Below are 19,484 nucleotides of genomic sequence, written 5' to 3'. Positions count from 1 at the left end.
GCTTTATTAGGCAGCATTTACCTAAACTAAGTTAAAGTGTACCATCATAGCAATGCAATTAAACAGGAAATTGGTATTGAAATATCTCCAATTTGACGTATCATAGCTCCTTATATTCACTTGCTATGTTTAAATGTCACTGCATGTCAGGAACATCCATTACTTTGGTTGAAAATACAAGAAAGTTGCTACCTGATTATACGTGAACAAATACACTGTGTGTGTGTTTGTGTATGCTGATGATCTTGAAAAGAGCCTAAATGTTTCCCTTTGCTTACTGATGCTGAGGTTAAGGTGTAACATAGCATTCATTAGCTGCATTAATAATAATGTCAATGGAAAGTCCTCAGGGAAAGCTCAATATTGCACGAGAATAACTAACAGCAAAAGGTTTCCTTTTTTTAACTTTTGATTTCTGCTTGGTACACTAGTGGTGATTTTTAACAAGGATATTTCCCTCAGCTGCAACCACTTGTATGTGTACCTGTGGCTAGCGGCTGTAAGTGGGTCAGAACTCCCACAGGATCACGTGTAATATATGAAGTAAACACGGCGAGTGTGTACACAGCCTAAGGCCAGCAACTTCACCCACACACTGGCAATAAACTGCAATGTTACCTCTATTACTTAGTGCTGTTTGGAGCCATATGAGTGTGTGTGTGTGTGTTTATCTGAGCGTACCTTCTTCTCAGTCATGACATAAACATTGCGTAAGGTGGAGTCCAGCAGGAGGTCAGCGTTAACAGGGCTCTGAGGGTCCACCATCACCGAGTCATACTGAGAACCTGAACCATTCTCATGAACAAAGACCTGCACACACACACACACATACACTGAGTCAGAATGAGAACCTGAACCATTTTCATGAAGAAAGACCTGCACACATACACGCACACACACACACCGAGTCAGAAAGAGCACCTGAACCATTTGTACACACACACACACACACACAAACATGCACACACACAAACAAACTGAGTAATACTGAGCACCTGAACCATTTGCTCACATGCACACACACATATACTGAGTAATACTGAGCACCTGAACCATTTGCTCACATGCACACACACATATACTGAGTAATACTGAGCACCTGAACCATTTGCACACATACACACGCACACACAAACACACACACATATACCAGGAAATACTGAGCACCTGTACCATTTGCACACATGCATACACAAATGCACACAAACACCAAGCCATACAGTTCATCAATATTGTTTGTGCAGACAAACACCTGCCCACACATACACACACACACACAGACCAAGCCACATACACACACATTATGCCACACAGTGCATATATATTGTTTGCGTATCACTGAGTCATACAGGGTACCTGGACAATTTATGTGAACAAACGCCTGCAGTCACACACTCATTGCTATATGGGGAACAAACTAATCCGGACAATAACACACCACACAAATACTCACATTAGACCCCACACCATGTGCACACAGTGTGTTCACACAGACCCACACAGCCCCATACATGACAACACAACATTAGACAAATGTGCATTAAAATGTTCTGTACTGGCTCTAAGTGCAGCATGTCCATTTTGCTCTGCTACTCATACATACCCAGTGCATAAGTTTACATACTCACACCAGTCTCAGTGTGTGTGTGTGTGTGTGTGTTTTCCAGCAGGCACATGGCAGGGTAGGTGTGAGGCTGGAATGGAACTAGACAGAGGAGTTCGATGCTGTAAACAGTTGTGTTTGGACGTTAATATTTTATTCAGGCCTGGAGCTGCTGTAGCGGCTGTCGCTCCTATCTGCCTACCCACAATGCACCAAGGGGGTCCAGCTCCTCCGGGACCAACACTCCTCACCAAGATAAGCCCTCTCATCTCTTTTACATACACACAAATGCAGAGCTACACAAACATATAAACACACACATACATATATATGCACAAATTCTTTTCCTTTGGTGGCAATTTAGCGTAGACATTCCACCCACCGGCATGTTTTTGAAAGATGGGAGGAAACCAACACAGACATTGGGAGAACATACACAGAAGCTCTACACAGACACTAAACCGAGCTCAGGATTGAACCTTGAGCTGCGAGGTGACAATGCTATTCTCAGCACCACCGTGCTCCTCTGACCAGTGTACAGATAAAACCACTACAGAGGCTGTCTGGTGTTATCTACAAAAACAGAATCAAGTTCAACAGCCCACGTCTCCAGAAGAACTGAAGATAAAGAAAAAACTCTCAGTGTATTCAGTGTACCGCTGAGGTTTTAAAATCCAACAGAGTCACACCAAATATTGACTTGGTTTAGTTTAGTTGCTGTTTACTGCTCTATATAAACTATTTTTATACAGTCCACTCCAAAATTATTGGATCAGCAAGTCCAATTCTTTTGCTATACGCTGAATGCATATGGGTTTGAGATAAAAGGTGAACACATCTGTGATAGATGTGATAGGTGATAGATCTGAATTTCAGCTTTCATTTCCTGATATTTACATCTTGATGTGTTAAACAACTTAGAACATGACACCTTTGGTGGCAGACCACCAAATTTTATAGGTGAGCAAAACTATAGGAACAGATAGTCTTAAAGTAAACAACACTCAACATTTGGCTACATATCCCTCGCTTACAATAACCGCTTTATGTCTGTGATCCACTGACATCACTAAACTGTTGCATTCTTCTTTTGTGATGCTTTTCCAGGCTTGTACCACAGCTTCTTTCAGTTGTTGTTTGCTTTGGGGGGTTTCTCCCTTCAGTCTCCTCTACAGAAGGTGAAATGCATGCTCACTTGGGTTAAGGTCTGTTGTTGTGTTCCTTGGCCAACCTGTTCCATGTCTGGTTGTTAGTACACCAGTCGTTTCTTTCTTTTTCTGGACATTCCAAATTGTTGTATTGGCTATGTCCAATGCTTATGCAATTGCTCTGATAGATTGTCCCTCTTTTCTCAGCTTCAAAATGGCTTGCTTTTCTCCCATAGACAGCTCTCTGGTCTTCATGTTGGTTTATCTTTTTAAACAACAAATGCAGTCTTCACAGGTGAAAGCCAGGACTTTCAGAGCTATTAACTGTTTAAACAATCAATCTAACAGGACACACCTAGGCAACAAGATATACCTGTTTATCACATGTGCCAATATTTTTGATCACTTGAAAAAATGTGGCACAAAAAGTGCCATATCGGGAAAAGAAAGCTGAAATTCCGATCTATGGCCTCATCTTCTGATCTCAAACCCAAATGTCTAACAAAAACAAAACAATTGGCCTTGCCATTCCAATACTTTCAGATGGGACTGTATGAATTTTTTTGAAGATATCTTTGCTACAAATTCTTTTACATGTATTGTGTCTATATATTCAATACTGGGAAAAAAAATCCACTCATACAGACATCTCACATGATCTGATCACACACATCCCTTCAGGCCAGATCAGACTGAGCGCAGCTGGCAGACATTCCTCACAGCAATAGCGACCCAAATGAGTGAGATCATAAACCACCAGCAGCTGACACACACAAACATTACACACTAGCATTTACACACCCCATTACAGCATTGATGCAGTCTTAAAGAAGCTCCCCACCATGCACACATTTAGCAGCTATAAAGTACAAAACCGACAACTACAAATGATCATCTGCCTCTGTGGGGCTCAAAGAGAGAGTGGGGAGATAGTAGAAGACTTGCCACATGGTTTCCTTTTTTTTCCTTGAGTGAAAATGCAGATCATTTTTCTGCCTCTGAGTAAAAGGGTAAGAAGCAACCTGATAAGCAGAGACCTGCCCGTGGTAAATCTAGCTGCAGCTGGAGCCATGAATGAACATGTCAAGAAGCTAAAGCAATCACTGCAGATTTTCCCTGCTCCAACACACATGATCTAACACATGAAGGGTTCTGTAATTAGCCGTTATGTCCCACCAGGCTCGGTGTTATTAGCAGGAAATACAGCTAAGAGTTGTGCACATAACATTGCTAAGTTTATTTTGTTAAATTTAATTACTGATTTTTTGAATAAACTGTACTTGTACTATGTTTAACATTTTGCTCATTCTGTTCACTACAGAGTCTCAGGTCACTTGTTTCAGCTGCTTATCGCATTAAGACATCTCGGTGAAGTCACACTGAGGTCACACCTTTCCTGACTCTTTGACACTTCATTGACAAAAAGTCAACAGTGGCTAAAACTGATGATTTTATGGAGGAAATTGACTCAGCGTGACTCAGCATAAGTGTCCCTGAACACATACTGAAAAATATTTGCTAGACTGTCATAATTAGGAATAAAACACGACAGGTATGATGTTACAGGAAAATAACCAGCATCAAAGTTGCGTAACGTGGAGTTACTGCTACCACACCGAAAGTTGATTATTTCCCTATAACAGCACATCAAAAAGTGTCCTATTCTTTGTATACTACAGCAATTTCACAACAATTACAATTTGTATCTTGATTAAATGACACTTCCTACTTTTCAATTCAATTTTAATTTATTTATAAAATCCTTCGTTTAAACTTGAGAGATGATGTTGCAGTAAGGTGTAGCTGTGTCTGTGATAAGTCTATGCGTTAGTACTAGCCAAGTCCATAAGAGCTAGAAGGACAGAATGTTATGCATAATACTAATGATATTACACCGACGAGAGGTGCACGTTCTCGATAATGTAACACATATATTAATAAGAGTTTAAATCTTTTTTTTATTTTATTTTAAAGTACTTAATCAAATCATCATCAGCTGAATGACAGCTTTGATTTTTACTGAGGTCCTTCTTCCAAGTAAAGAACTTTGCTCTAACTGACAGGAATGTGACAGTCTCTCTCTCTCTCTCTCTCTCTCTCTCTCTCTACTCTGAAGTTTGTCTAACTTCTGCTACCTTTGAAAACTGATCTTTCAACCCCTTTTGAGAATTGTCCTTGACCCAGGAGAAATGCAACTCAACTCCAGCTTTGAAGTCAAATGGATGTTCTGGCCTTCATAAAAGCACACTGTGCTCTGGTAATACAATCTAATACATAGAGAGAAACTATGTAGACTGTTATGTAGACTGGCTTGACCCTCAATAAGTCAATGGGAAAAACTTTTTCAACTTTAATCAATGTAAAACTAGTGTAAAACTTCTTACATATATTCAGTGACAGGTAAATAACATTGCTATAAAAATAACAGAGCCTTGTACTTCCTCATAAAGTCTTGAAGAATTAATGTCTCACAGGGGTGGACAAATCATAAATTCATTAACTATCCCACCAGTGAAGTGAAAGCTCCAGTGTGCTGCCCAGTGCCATGTTTCAGCTGCCCAGACTCGGCTAAAAAGTGATATCTAATGCAATGTAATCAAGTACAGCACGCTAGTTAGATAGCGCATTAATGCAGACTAAGGGGGAAAAAACTAACGTGTCCATAATCATTATCCATTTTTAAGAAAGTTTACAATGTAGCACATTGTGTTCGTGCCACTGACATTAAGTCAGCAAGCTGTTTCCGTTCTGAGAGGTGTTCTGTCCTCATATTGCACACACAGGATGTTACTCTGGTTAGAGTCTTCATTTTCTCTCGATATGTTTAACCAATGATTTGACTGTGTAGTCGGCAGTTATATGAGTTAAATGATGGACTCTACTTTACTTTGCTCAGTTTTGTCAGTGTTTCCGCATACCTGCATGTTCCTGACTCAGAAAAGATCATCTGTGAATCCATTCTACCTACAGACAGATAACACCTTGGCCAAAGAGTGTAGTGCGTCACACCAGCACAAAGTGTGTTTGGACAAAGTCTGAACACAGCCTTGGAACTAAATGAAACCTTTTGTTTGCAAATGTCAATAAGAAGTAGAATTTTTCTTTTTTTTTCTTTTTGGTTATTGAACCTACTTGCCCGTCTGAAATCTATACTAACTAACTAATAACTCAGACATGAAATCTGCTTTTCTTGTAGCCCGGGCTACTGATTTGTTCAGCCCTGTGTCATTAATACATGTGACCCTATCATGTTTCAGTCTGCAAATGCAGGCCATACAGTATCATTTACCAGAGGTAAGCGACAGTGTGTTTATACATGTGAATCTCTGTGTATCCTCCTCTTAGCTTTTTCTGCTGACTAATGACATATTTATGAAACTGCCACACTCAATCAGATAGTGATTATCAGATCTTTGACCAATCGCACACTAGCTGACACAGACACACACAAACAACATGTATGACTGTACATACACACAACAAATACAAGTTACAAACAATACACATACTGACGTATGTAAGTATTTTCATATGCTCTTTTTACATGCTGCACACAAACATACACACACACACGTGCACACACACACTCGCACCAGTGTTCTATACCTTGTGAAGTTGTCCACTCTTGTCCCCCAGGAGTGCAATGGTGTGGCCAGCCTCAGTTGCTACAGCGACAGCGGTGAGTTGGGTTGTCCAGGTTTTGGCAGGTGTGGCTTGGAGAGGCACTGCACTGGCGATAGGGCTAGGTGTGTGCTCACCTCCGCACGGGTACTCGGACACAGATTCCTGTATACACACGCAAACACACACACGGTGAGATGACATGCTGAGTCCACCGGACTAATGGCTTTATTCTCAGTAAGGGCATTTTGCATCAAATCACAATGGCGATACATTATCCTGCAGCAGTATAAAGAATTAATGTAAAGCGGAGGTCACAACAGACTTTTCAGTTCCATTGACCTCCATTCATACGCATACAAATGCTGAAGACCAGAAACGCAAGCTCAATGCAAAGAAGTTTGACAACGCCTTGGCACGTTGCCAACCATATACACAGCGGTCTCCGAGGAAATTTTGCATGCTGAAAGTCTAGTGTGACCACTGCATTATTGGGGTTGTGCTAGCTTTGTTCTTACAGTGCAGGGTTATCCAATCCCATGTTTTCAGCAATCCACCAAATGCTTGTAAGAACACAGAAGTTCCCACCTTCACAACTCTGACTTAACAGCAAACAACAACCAGTAGGGAAACGATAAAAGCATAATTTTGTACAGATTACACAGTCAAAAACTTCTCAGTTCAGCAAGAAAACAGTGGTTGCTTTAGTATGATTTAGGGCAGGTTTAGAGGGAAGAGGTTGTAAAATCCAACCTATATTTTTTGGAGAGGGATGAAAACAAAAAGAATGAGAACCATGGTAGCTTGAATTTGATCAGTAAATAGTAACAATAATAACTGAAATGCATTTTAATCAGAATTTTGAAGAAGTTAACAGTTAAGTAACCATCCAATCATACAACGTGACATTAACACAATTTTACTCCTGAGCCTCCTTCTGGCTCATGGTAGTCTAATTTCTTGACAGGTTTGGTCTACGAAATTTATTTCTTTAGTTTTAGAAGAGATCCACAAGCCTCTGCAAACCTCATGACTAAATCATTACCCACTCACCTCAAACCATGATATGATATCTCAAACTGACTTCTTTATGTGGTTTCTGACCCTGTATGACATGCTGTTCTCTATAAAAATGGATAAAAATTGGAAGTAGTAGCCATCACCTTCTTTCTCAGCACAGAGTTTGGTATCAAACGTGGCCCAAAATGTAAAAGTGGAACTGTAATTTAAAAGTGATTCACACAACACACACTTATTTTGCTTCATTATGGCATTTTTCTATGTACCAATAGTAGCAAATTCTGTCTTTTCAGGTGTTGATGATTTACGATACAGTTTGCACAATGCTAAACTGGAGAATATAATCTTCTCTTACTAGCTATATAAGCCTTGTAACTGCAGTGCTACACCAAATCAGCAAACCTCAGACACATACTACGGCTGGCTGATGGATTATACTTGGAGTGGAAAATAAGGAAAATTCCATTTTGCCCAACCTCTACCTTTAATCTTTTCACTGCGTAGTGTAAGGCAAGCAATGTCCATACAAATCATCAAACCTGGCTCTGAAATTCAAATCCAGCACTGTGCTGAACTGTGGCCACCGTGTCCTTGCACTTTTCTCCTATGTAAAGTGAAAAGACTATCTGCTGTGTGACTGAGAAATGTTTGCAAATTAACCCTGAGTAAATGAAAGTGTAACCTCCTGTTCCCTCGCTGTGCCAGCTGCTGACTCCAAATGCCTCCTGTCCTTAGGCAGCGGGAGAACAACCCTCAGAGACGTAGCACTGACTAATAATTATTAATAATTCAGGTAGAATGTTAAATATTAAGTGTGTAAGTGTAAAATGGCGACAAAAAAACAGGTGTGAGGTGAAACTGCTTACAGAAGCTTCCAGGAAAAACATGGATCCCTGCACCCACCCTGTATCCAGAGGGAAGCACCAGCAGGGGCTATTCATCTCGCTCTGAGAGATAAATCAATACAGTCATTAGGACTTAAGGCAAAAATAAAAAAGAGCTGAAAGGAAGGAAGCGCATACACCAGGAAAGAAGTGCACTGTCGTGTGCAAACCCAGTGGCTGGGATTGGTTCCCTGGCTGGGAATTGAATCCAGGCCGCGGCGGTGAGAGCGCCAAGGCCTAACCACTCGTCCTTCAGGGACCCAGTCATGGTAGAAACTATTTTTCAAAATCTATACTGGTGGACAAATTTCTTAATTATACCCAAGGTTGTAGGAGGAGTTTGGGAGATGGTGGGGATATGGTGATGCTACTTGGGTGGTGCGGGAAAAATAGTATTTAAATGCTCATTTTCACTGGCTTCAAAAGCAGTATTTATTGGTGGCAAATACAACAGCACTGCAAAAACTTCTAAAAAGTTACTCCACCATCCAGCAGGTGAAGCACAAGGCGGTAGTAACATAGAAACACACTCTTCTTCTAGCCTTGTAAGCATCTCAAAACTAATTAGTCTAAGAACCGCTTAGAAACTATAAAAAAAAGTGCAAACTTTTTTGCTGTAAAGAGACAGACCAGTGGTTGCTGAAATTCTAATTAGTGACTGTAGGCTGAAGTACAGGTCTATATTTTGCTATTGCAGATTATATTCTTCCTCTCTTTCTCCTTTTCCTTTTCTAAAAGATCTCTAAAAACTTGTATCCTTGGCTCAATTGCTGAGATGCTCTCATCCTTTCAATGTGCCTAAATCATCCACCTTATCACGAATAATCTGACAGCTTACAGTGCTTTGTAAACAATGTACAGCAGTCATCTTCTTGAAAACTGGAAAAACATCATTCTTCTTTATGTCTGTTTCTCTTTTGTTTTTGTTTTTTTAATCACACAGATTAGCTAGATTAGCCATAATATTTCTTTACATCTCTTTTTTGATTGAGCGTCCACAACAGGCAGGCTTCTCTTCGTACTGCACAGCCTTGTTGTCGTAGAACAAAATAAAGCTTTATGGAATTCAGGTCACGTAATAGTTATTTACACATCATATCACGTGTAAATAAAAGCTAGCTAGATTAGCTGCGCACTCAGTGTTGAACGCGGTCTGTGTTTCACATGCGCTTCCATGAATTAGTCAGTGAAGTTAGACATTCTCTCAAACAACCAAATGAAAAAAAAACATGAATCCCTGTGTCATATTACATATTTATTCTCATATTTAAATCAATGGGGCTAAATCAATTATAAAAAAATCAACGATGAGGTGGTGTGTGAAATGGAGTTACTGTGACCACCTGGAAGTTGATTATTTTCCAAGAACAGTAGTGTGTTATTCCTCTTATACCAGAGCAATTTGCCAATGATTACTTTTTTTTTAATTAATGAACAACACGTCATTCTTTTTATCCATAAATAGTTACATTTAATCCTGTGGAACATGAGACAATTCCTGTCGATTCCTGTGTCAATCACTTACGTTACACCAGCTATACAGTTGTTCCCTCACCAGCCTTTTTTTGTTCTCTTTCTTGAAGTTAATAAGATAAAAAAAACCTCCTCTGTCCTGAAGACTTTCCTGTGGTGGAAAAACGAACTGTCTCTGCAGACTCCTTCCATAAATGATACACGTCTCCTTACAGAAAGCTTCACCATATCAATGATTTCATGCTTTTCTTTGTTAAAACACGTTCCTTAATCTGTTTATTAGTAGCCTTATATTACGTAGTTTGTACACCATGTAAGTCCCTGTGAATGAGCTGTTACTATAGAAACTATAATTAGAACAAGCTCATTACAATCAGAGCCACTGTTATTAAAATTAATCACCTTCTGACCAATCAGATTAGAGGATTCAACAGCTATGTGGTATAAGGGGTACACATTCCCTCACCCACCCACACGTTCCCACTCCCCTGTTTATACTGGTATTGCGCCAAGCATTACTGTGAGGTGTGTGTTCTAGGTTGGTGTTACTCTAGAACTGCAGCTGTTCAGTCGGCTGACAGATAGACAATAGCTGGGTGTAGAGAAAGGGGGGGGGGGTTGGGGGGGGGCTGCTGAGCGCTGGCATACGATTAAAGGCAACTCGGAACACGCAAACACAAGAACACACACACACACACACACACATATATGCACATACATACTCAGAGCACTACTGCTATTCCTTTCACAGACGATGGTGACTCTGTGATGCTTACAATCACAAAGCAGTTTTCTCTCCGTGAGGTTTTAAATTAAACCAAACCCTAGTTGAATGAGTCTGGGTGTGTTTTGTTTGGGTTACAAAAGCCACTGCGGTGACAGTCTGGGTGTCTGTGCGTGTGTGTGACTGAGGTGTGGGGGTCAAGGTTTGGATTAGAGGCTCAGTAATCAGTGTGGGCTTGTGGTGTGTGTAAACAGTATATACATGCTGTGTTTGTGTTGATGGATAAAAAGTGGATTAAGAATAGGAGTAGGAGATTAAAGGTCAGTAGTCCACTGTAGGTGTGTCTGTGCATGTGTGTGTGTGTGTGTGTGTGTGTGTGGGTGTTGGTAAGCGAAAGGGTGAGCTTGTGGGATGTGAGTCATCACAACTCGAACCAGCTGCAGCTCTAAGCTGGATTCCCCTCCACACACATATACAGTCTCTTTCTATGCCAACTCTCATACCCTCAAAAGACCCCCACCATATGAAGCTCTCTCTTTTCAATTTCGCACGCACATAAACACACACACACACACACACACACACATATATATAGAATAAACCTCTTTTTCTAACCACACACACACACATATAGAATAAACCTCTTTTTCTAACCACACACCCATATATAGAATAAACCTCTTTTTCTAACCACACACATACACACACACACAAACACACACACACACACACACTCACACTCATTCTTTCTTACAGACACGCCCCGCTTTGTGTCTTCCTCCCCCCGCATCCCATTAAAAGCCCCCATGCGATTTTCCTCCTTCCTTTCACACATGCCTTAACCAGAACATCCCATTTTTAATTTTCTCATCTGTTCCTGAGATAAATCAGCGGGTTTTCCTCTGCAAGTGTGCGGGAGTGAAACATTTTTTTTTACGCACACTCTAAGATCATGAAAAAATGTAAATATCATTGTGCTGTTACCTATTACAAGCTTCATATCACATCACACCATATCATGTTACAGATTATTAAATAACGACGTGAATGAATGAAACCTATTTCTTCAATTTTATCACAATGTAATAACCTGCTCAACAGACCAACTGATTATTTTTTTATTATTAATTATTTAGGGTTCACATTACAAAAGGAAGGAAAGCTGTTTACTCATTCAAAGCAGCTATTATAACGTGACAATCCTCTGAGGAATCATCTGCTGTCATGTGACACTGGAACTACGGGAAAAACTACTCAGATCCTGACTGAAAATCTGCAAGATCAAGCCATTATCACAGGCGGACATTTCAGAAACGATGTAAAATAAGACTGCCAACTTTTCAATGAACCAAAACCGGACATGCCTCAACATACATTTCTAGGAAAATTCAGCACACGACAGTGCACATTTCTGTTTGACAGGAGTCTTTCTCTCTCTGGAGACATTTTTGCTTCTTCATTTTAGCCAGAGCTACTTTGTGATTGATCATTGTTTAAAAAAAAAATACAAACAAATAATACTAAATGATATAATTGGCCTAAAATTGCCAGTGCAAGAGGGGAAGTGGGGCAAAAAGCTGCTTTTTATTGCTTGTTTTTTCTCCACAATTCAAAAGAACACTACGAAAAAGAGACAGATTAGACAAATTAAAACCAGACAGGTACTGTTTGTGTGAAAAAAATCGATCAAGTGGGAACCACAGACTGCAACTTGTTATTAAACTTTAATTACTACTCTTTAATTATGGCAGAGGAAGAGACAGTTTCTGTGGTGGATGATGGGTATTTCTTCATTTATCTAAATACGACTTATTTCTAGACAACTTATTACTCCTCAGACACTGCATTAAGCATGTTTACTTTTACACAATGAGGAAAGCTTGCTTCTAGCCAACATACACTATATGGCCAAAAGTTTGTGGACAATATCACACCCATATGTGCTTCTTCTTCAAAATGTTGCCACAAAGTTGGAAGCACACAATTGTATAGAATGTCTTTGTGTGCTGTAGCATTACAGTTTCCCTTCACTGGAACTAAGAGGCCCAAAGCTGTTCCAGCATGACAACGTCCCTGTGCACAAAGCCAGCTCTATGAAGACATGCTTTAGTCCTGACCTCAACAACACTGAACACCTTTGGGATGAACTGGAACCCCGACTGAACCCCAGACCTCCTCGCCGAACATCAGTGCCTGATCTCACTGACGCTCTTGTAGCTGAATGATCACAAATCCCCACAGCCACGCTCCAAAATCTAGTGGAAAGCCTTCCCAGAAGAGTGAAGTTTATTAAGACAAAAAAAGAATGGGATACTAAAATAGCACATATGGGTGTGATGTTCAGGTGTCCACAAAGTTTTGGCCAAATAGTGTAGTCTAGTGCACTCTAGCACAAAAACATCGTAATACTGACATTGAAAGAGAAAGAGAGATTATGTTACGGCAGCACCACTCCTGAAAAAAAATAACTAGTATCTGCTTTTCTGTGTATCTCTGAATGGCCATCGATATCACTGGTCTCACAGTATGGAATGGTCCAGGCAGTGAATTTGTTCCAGTGATCCAGTCACACACACACACACACACACACACTTCTGTGGGGATTAGCCCTGTCTCTGGCAGCTTGAGCTTAATCTATGTCAGCGCTGAGGCAGCTGCCCTCCCTCTGCTCTACATGGCCATGATGTGAGCCCAGATGACCCTGATGAGTCTTCCCCGTGCGCTCCACTCTGTAGCACCTCCTCACCTCGCTGTCACACTCTGACCCTGTTAATGGGCTCAAAACAGTCAACCAGACCTGACTAAAAAAACTGAAGAAGACTCCAGGCAGAGTGTCAGTGAAAGTGTCAGTATTGCAGTATGAGAGGATGCAGGGTTGCTCTCATTCCAAATTACACGATACAGAATGGCTAAGTGACCATATGTGCTCTAATATACAGTACAGTTTTTCATTTAAGAGCTTTGATTAGCTCCTGCATCACCTTTTATAGCACAATATGCTAATGCATAGTAAACCCACCCCGAAATGCGACTTTGACAAATTACCAGCCCAAGGCCATTTTTCTAACGCAATTATGAGGTAACCAACGCAAACTGGAAGCAATACACAATGCAAACCTCTCTTAACCACTTTTTTCTTATTACATATAACTTAAATAATGACTTATATTTTGATATAGTTTTATATTATATCTTTAAAGAGGAAACAAAATTTTTAAACAAGGCAAAATTTCCAGGGACATTTTTGTTGTTTTTTAACCATTAAAAATTTTCCTGGTTACATTTTTTTTTTTTTTTTGCATTTCTAGTCACTTTTAAAGCAGCATTTATTATTATTATACAGCTATACATACATAAATACATACATATATTCACAAACACCAAACATGTAATTTAGACACTAGCAATTAGACTAATTCTTTCATTAATCTTCATCAACCACCTGGTCAGGGTTGTGGTGGATCTGGAGTCTACCCAGGAACGCTGGGCATGAGGCGGTAACACACCCTAGATGCGACGCCAGTCTAGGAACAGACACATTCACACACTCAGTCACACCTAGGGGCAATTCAGAGTCGCCAGTCGAGCAGCTGAAGCATAAACTCCTTGCTCAGTGGTAGCTTGGTGGTGCTGAGAGTTAAACCTTCAGTATCCCAGAGCCTTAACTGCCATAACTGCTGAGCACTACCCATGCATGAAGCAAATCAAGACAGTAAATTCCTTCAAAATGCATAAAATACTCTTAAATATGCAAATTTACTCCTAATCCTACAGTGAAGCCACACAGGACTCAAACATGACTGCAGCATGGTTAGCACATTTGACGAGATTCCCCTACAATTTCTACATGTTCTGCGCACTCGGAAATCTTGGCAAGGAACTAAACAACACGGCACTGTTTGCAAATTACCACGCTACATATTTCATCATATCACGGCTGGTATCATGTAAAACAATGTGAAATTATCATATAAATGAGCAGAAAACTGTCTAACCGGATCAGCCTAATTATGTCTTTCTGTTATTCTGCTCATATAGGACAATCATGCTTATTTACTACACTAATTATTTTGTTATGGTTCAAAAAATGCGACCTTCAAGGATGTAAAATAGCTCTAACATCATTAAAAAATTGTATGCTATTGTGAAATTGCAAAGCACTTTGGTTCTGATTCATGTTCTGATAAAAATAATTCTACAGGAACAGAAAATGGGTTTGCTAGGTAGAGTACAAGCTACGAAAGTGTCCTGGTCCGGATGATAACATACAGTATGCAGTATGAATGTTGACTATGAAAGGGTATGTCTATTCTATACAGTAAGCTGTAGTAATAACAATCTTGTGTAATGTAGGTATATAAATATAATCAATCGCAATAGCAGTAATACAGTTAAGTGCAAAACTTTGCATCTCCCATTTCTGTGTTTCTGTGTAAAAACCTTAAACCTATTTTACAATTTATCTACAAATAAAAGAATTCCAAGAGGTTAAAAATGAGCTGTGGGTGTTTCCTGCAACAGGACAACAATCCAAAACATGGAAAATCATTCATGGAATCCAAATCATGGAAAATAGTCTGAAAAGAACCGAAGGAAGTACGTCAGCGTTTTGCTACAACCCTCTTCAATTCCAGATCTGATTGGAAAAAGGAAGTGTTTGACATCTGGCAGAGTTATAACACAGAAGTCAACAAGAAACACAAAGACTAGTCGAACAAAATGACAAGAGAATAAGTTATCTCATTTAGAAAAGGAGATGCAAACTTTCAAACACCTTTTTTCACTATTAATATCTTTACATATACTATTTGACCTACTTGTGATAAAGGAACATCTGTGAAACGTAACTTACACTAAATGTCTTGTTGGTTAAAATACATTTCTTTGACTTTTCTCAATTTTGTCCTAAGGGCATGCAAACCATTGCACTCAACTGTATTTATTTAACAGTAAACAATGATGCATACAGCTAAACTTAGGCCCAATCCCAATTCTATTTTATACCCCTTCACCTACCCCTACCCCTATGCCTACTCCTTCCCCTTGTCCCTTGAAACAGAGTGTCAAGGGGTAGGGGTGAAAATATTCTCCTAAGAACTGGGACACCACTACTACCCCTTCACGTGAACGCGCGAAACAGAGGGGTAGGGGAAAGGGGAAGAGCTAAGGAGTAGAAATGGGATTGGGCCTTAATCCTTCCTGTACCACAGTAAATATGTGAGCTTCTTTCCCTTGTGATCTTCTAAAAAACCCCCACTATTTCCCTCCTTTTTGTAACAAACTCCAAACCAGAACACCAAGTTTTTTAGTCTCCCAACCTTTCATTAAATTTTTTGAGGCCATGCAATAATGAAATCTGTATTTTTATCCACAATATCTAAATATTACTACATAATGTAACACAACATGTAACTAACACGTTAATGTTTAGTGATGACTCACCGGAGGAAGCTTGAGGCACTTGGAGGAGACTTCGTATGCGATGTAGGCCTCCTTCTCTTTGTCTCCTTTTCCTTCCTGTGTGTAGCACAGAACCTGTGCCCGCTTCAGCGCCTGATCCAGCTCCTCCATGCTGTACGCACACAGAGCCGAGCGCGCCGTGGGCGTGGGTGTCGACGCCTGCCCCGCTGCCATGGCGACAAAGATAGTGGCTTTTCCAAGGTAAGTTCCCATCGCAGCCGCCTGTGCCAGGTTGTAGCCTCCTGTGCAGCTCAGTGGTACCTCCACATATGAGTAAAAGCTGGGGTCTCCGGCACAGAGGCGTGATATGTATGTCTGATAATCACGTGTTTTCAACGTATCGCGGCGTGAGAACAGGAAATAAATATGAGTACCGTGGTGCAGCGCCTTCACAAACTGGTTGTTGTATTCAGAGTAACTGCCCACTACAAGCTTACCCAGTTCCTCATGTGAAAACGCAGGAGAGGAATGGTACTGCTCGAGGCGGCGTGTTGTGATTGGTGGAATTCCGCCGGGTCCTTTGCTGGTGTAACCTCGTCCCACAAGCATGAGGCGCGTGCCCCTGTGCTCAGTGAGCACAGCCACAGTGGAGACACGAGGGTCATTGGCGGCTACGTACTGTGTGTCCACGGGGTTGGCCGTGTGGTACAGCACCTGGGAGACGTTGGCCAGGCTGCGCTTCTCGCAGATGCCTTGCAGCACGGTGCCGCACACAATCAGCCTCTGTGCTTGTGACCCTTCCTGTTTCTCCAGCAGCAGCAGCTGGTTGATGTTGTCAGTTTGGCGTGCCTGGCTGCAGTCTTTAGGCTCAATCGGGGGCAAACAGTCGGGGCTGTCCAGCGTGGGCCCTGTTTTGCCCCATGAGATGAGCTGGAGGTCTGAGGAGAGGTGGTACAGCGCGTTAACCGCACCTACGTAGACGTAGCCCGAGCTGGAGTCCTGTAAGAGGTGGTTAAGGCGCGAGTCGTGGAGGGAGATGAAGGTCGGGGGGTTGGTGAGGGCAAAGAGGGGCAAGGGGGGCAACAGCAGGAACAGCACTAAGGGCCACCAGCAGATGGCGTGGAGGAGCAGCAGGGGAGCAGCAGCCGGCATGGCACCCCCTTACCTGTTAGAGAGACAGACAGAGAGAGAATATGGCAAGGAAACAAACAGGATAGGAAGGAATGAGGGTTTAAAAAAAAAGAGGAAGTGTTGCAGGGATGGCAGGAAGACAAAAGAGGGCAGACGAAGGGATTTCATGAATTCAGAAAAAGCACAATAGAAAGAGACCAAAGGAAGAACGTAGTGCAGAAAAAAAAATAGTGCATGAAAGGAAGGAAATGAACAGGGGAAAGGGGAGAATGATGGGGATGGAAAGTTTGGTACAGTATAAGAGAAAGGAAACACATGGAAGGATGATTGCAAGATAGTTGTAGAGGAACACATTGAATAATAGAGAGAGAGAAAACAGAGAGAGAGAGAAAATAGAGAGAGAGACAGAGAGAGAGAGAAGTTAAAAAAAGACAATAGTTAGGTTAACACAAACACACCAAAGAGAGTATGTTCTGCAATGCCTTAGTATACAACACAGAACCGCGCTGCTGCTTCGAATGGATTCTTCTGTTCTTCAAAGTCCTGTCACCTTCAGACGGACGGCGGAGGACGCCCAGCTCCGACCTGGCATCTCTCTCAGCTAGCCTCAATCAAACTGCTGCCTTTCTGACAGAGAAATGCAAAAGCAACTGCCACGCTGGTTCACAAAGGGCAGGTGTGCAAACCATAAGCTACTTCACATATCAACTGAGACACACTCATGTTCAGAAAGCAAAAGAGTGAGGGATGAAGGAACTAACAGAAGTAGATACTTTAACTTAGGTGTTAAATTACACATGACCCATGTAGCTAGTTGGTGCTTCTTGACTTTTTATGAATTTTAATCACCAGACTCATGTGTGAAAAGTAATGGCACCCGAAACAAGACAAATCTCAAAAGAAAACACCATTCTGTTTTTCCACCTATGAAAAATTTCAGGCCTGCTTGGGATACGACTTTGACAAATTTTTGTTAAAACGCAGAACATTATTTCATTCCGAAAGAGAAAAAAAAAGCACAGTATCAAAGGACACCGAGTGAGAGAAAAAAGAAGGCGAGTGAGAGAGGCATGGGTGGGGAGAGGAATCATCTTTAATTCATTTGGCAGCAGCAGAAGTCTTGGGGGCCTGCTGCTGCTGCTGCTGCTGTATGAAAGATGAGAGAGTGGAGTTAGTGGGGTCGATCAGTATGCACAGCGTTTTACCTCCTCATCTCCCCTCTTCAAAGCCTCGGCTCAGAGAAAGGCCTGTTTGACACGCTAGCCAGATTAGCCACTTCTTTTCAATTAGGCCTGGGCTTTGCGAGATTGTAGAGACACCTTGTTTTTAAGGAGGGAAGGCGGAACAACGTCTTCCACACCACACCTCGGCCTTCCGGTGGCAGGCGCTCATGTTGGCCTGCATTAAATAACGCGATCAAAAGGCTGGGAAAAGCTACGTGCTAATCGGCAACAACCCTCACCGCTGACAACTTTTAAAAGATTTGAATCTATCTTTGTCTGGATAGAAGATCGTGGAAATCTTCCTGTGCGTCAGATGATTATTAACGGATGTAATAAGCCCCCACCTACTACGTATTTGAAATAGTTTGCTGTGCCTAATTAATTTCTTCGTGCTTGCTCTAGGAGGAAAAATGGAAGACGGAAAAATCACATGTGATTAATAAGTTGAACATCAGCTACTTTTGAGAAAATAATACCGATAACCAAAATAGCAAAATAAGTACAAAAAACTGATTACATCTACAATGACAAACCATGATTCAGACTTGAGAACTAAAAGCACAAGAGCAAAAAGCCAAAACCACCATAGAGGCCCCACCCTGCCAAATAAATTAAGAACTGTTACGGAGGGGGAAAAAGGGTGTGTCGCCTGCAACATCCTCCATGAAATCACAGCCAGGAGACAAAACAGACAACAAAACCAGAGGATGTCTCCTGGATCCCCACTGCCCGCATATGTGTGCGCGAGTGTGCCTTTCTAACCCGAGGAGGAAGGAGTAGCTAACAAAAGGCTGATAAAATAGAGTGCAGGGGGTCTCGCTCGCTGTCAAAACATCCAATTTCATGGCTCAAATTTGAAACGAGCGTTTTCTGCACGATCAGCGTTCAACAATATCTCTGTCTCTCTCTCTCTGTCTCTCTCTCTCCTCTACACTGTCTCGTTCTCTCTTTTTAAATGATAATAAGCGTTCCAGGGCATATAAGAAGGAAAGAGAGGAAAACACACATATACAGACACACACACATACTCGGCTGAGTGACAGAACTTCTTTGTGCGGTGAATTGAAAGAGAAAGGCGGGGGGGGGTGCATTGGGAGACGAGCTCTTCCTTACACTTTGGAATGAGCTGTGTTGTTTGACGGGAGGAAAGTAAATGGGGGTTGATTTTTGCTCAGTGGTGTTGCGATAACAGACTCAGTGAAGCTTGTTCGAGTCTGCTGAATGACTGGATGCTTCCTCAGACACAGTGCGCGGTTA

General features: G+C 41.4%; 1 protein-coding gene across 4 annotated transcripts in view; it reads right to left on the bottom strand.

Moving 5' to 3' along the window:
- The window catches only part of plxnb3 (plexin B3), a 101,750-nt gene that overhangs the window by 38,176 nt on the left and 44,090 nt on the right, over positions 1–19,484 (bottom strand). For 3 of the 4 annotated variants that reach the window (XM_026927992.3, XM_053235915.1, XM_053235916.1), the window contains exons 2-4: positions 15,916–17,038; positions 6,358–6,537; positions 682–810 (exon numbers count right to left, since the gene is read on the bottom strand). In XM_026927992.3, coding sequence (XP_026783793.3) covers positions 682–810; positions 6,358–6,537; positions 15,916–17,025 — 1,419 coding nt within the window. In that variant the 5' untranslated portion in view covers positions 17,026–17,038. The remainder of the gene's footprint in view (positions 1–681; positions 811–6,357; positions 6,538–15,915; positions 17,039–19,484) is intronic. The other variant, XM_053235917.1, reaches the window with a different exon arrangement.

The sequence above is a fragment of the Pangasianodon hypophthalmus genome, chromosome 8 (assembly GCF_027358585.1).
Source record: "Pangasianodon hypophthalmus isolate fPanHyp1 chromosome 8, fPanHyp1.pri, whole genome shotgun sequence".
Taxonomy (NCBI): Eukaryota; Metazoa; Chordata; class Actinopteri; order Siluriformes; family Pangasiidae; genus Pangasianodon; species Pangasianodon hypophthalmus.
The sequence above is the reverse complement of the archived record's forward strand: the minus strand, read 5'-3'. Positions and strand labels throughout refer to the sequence as shown.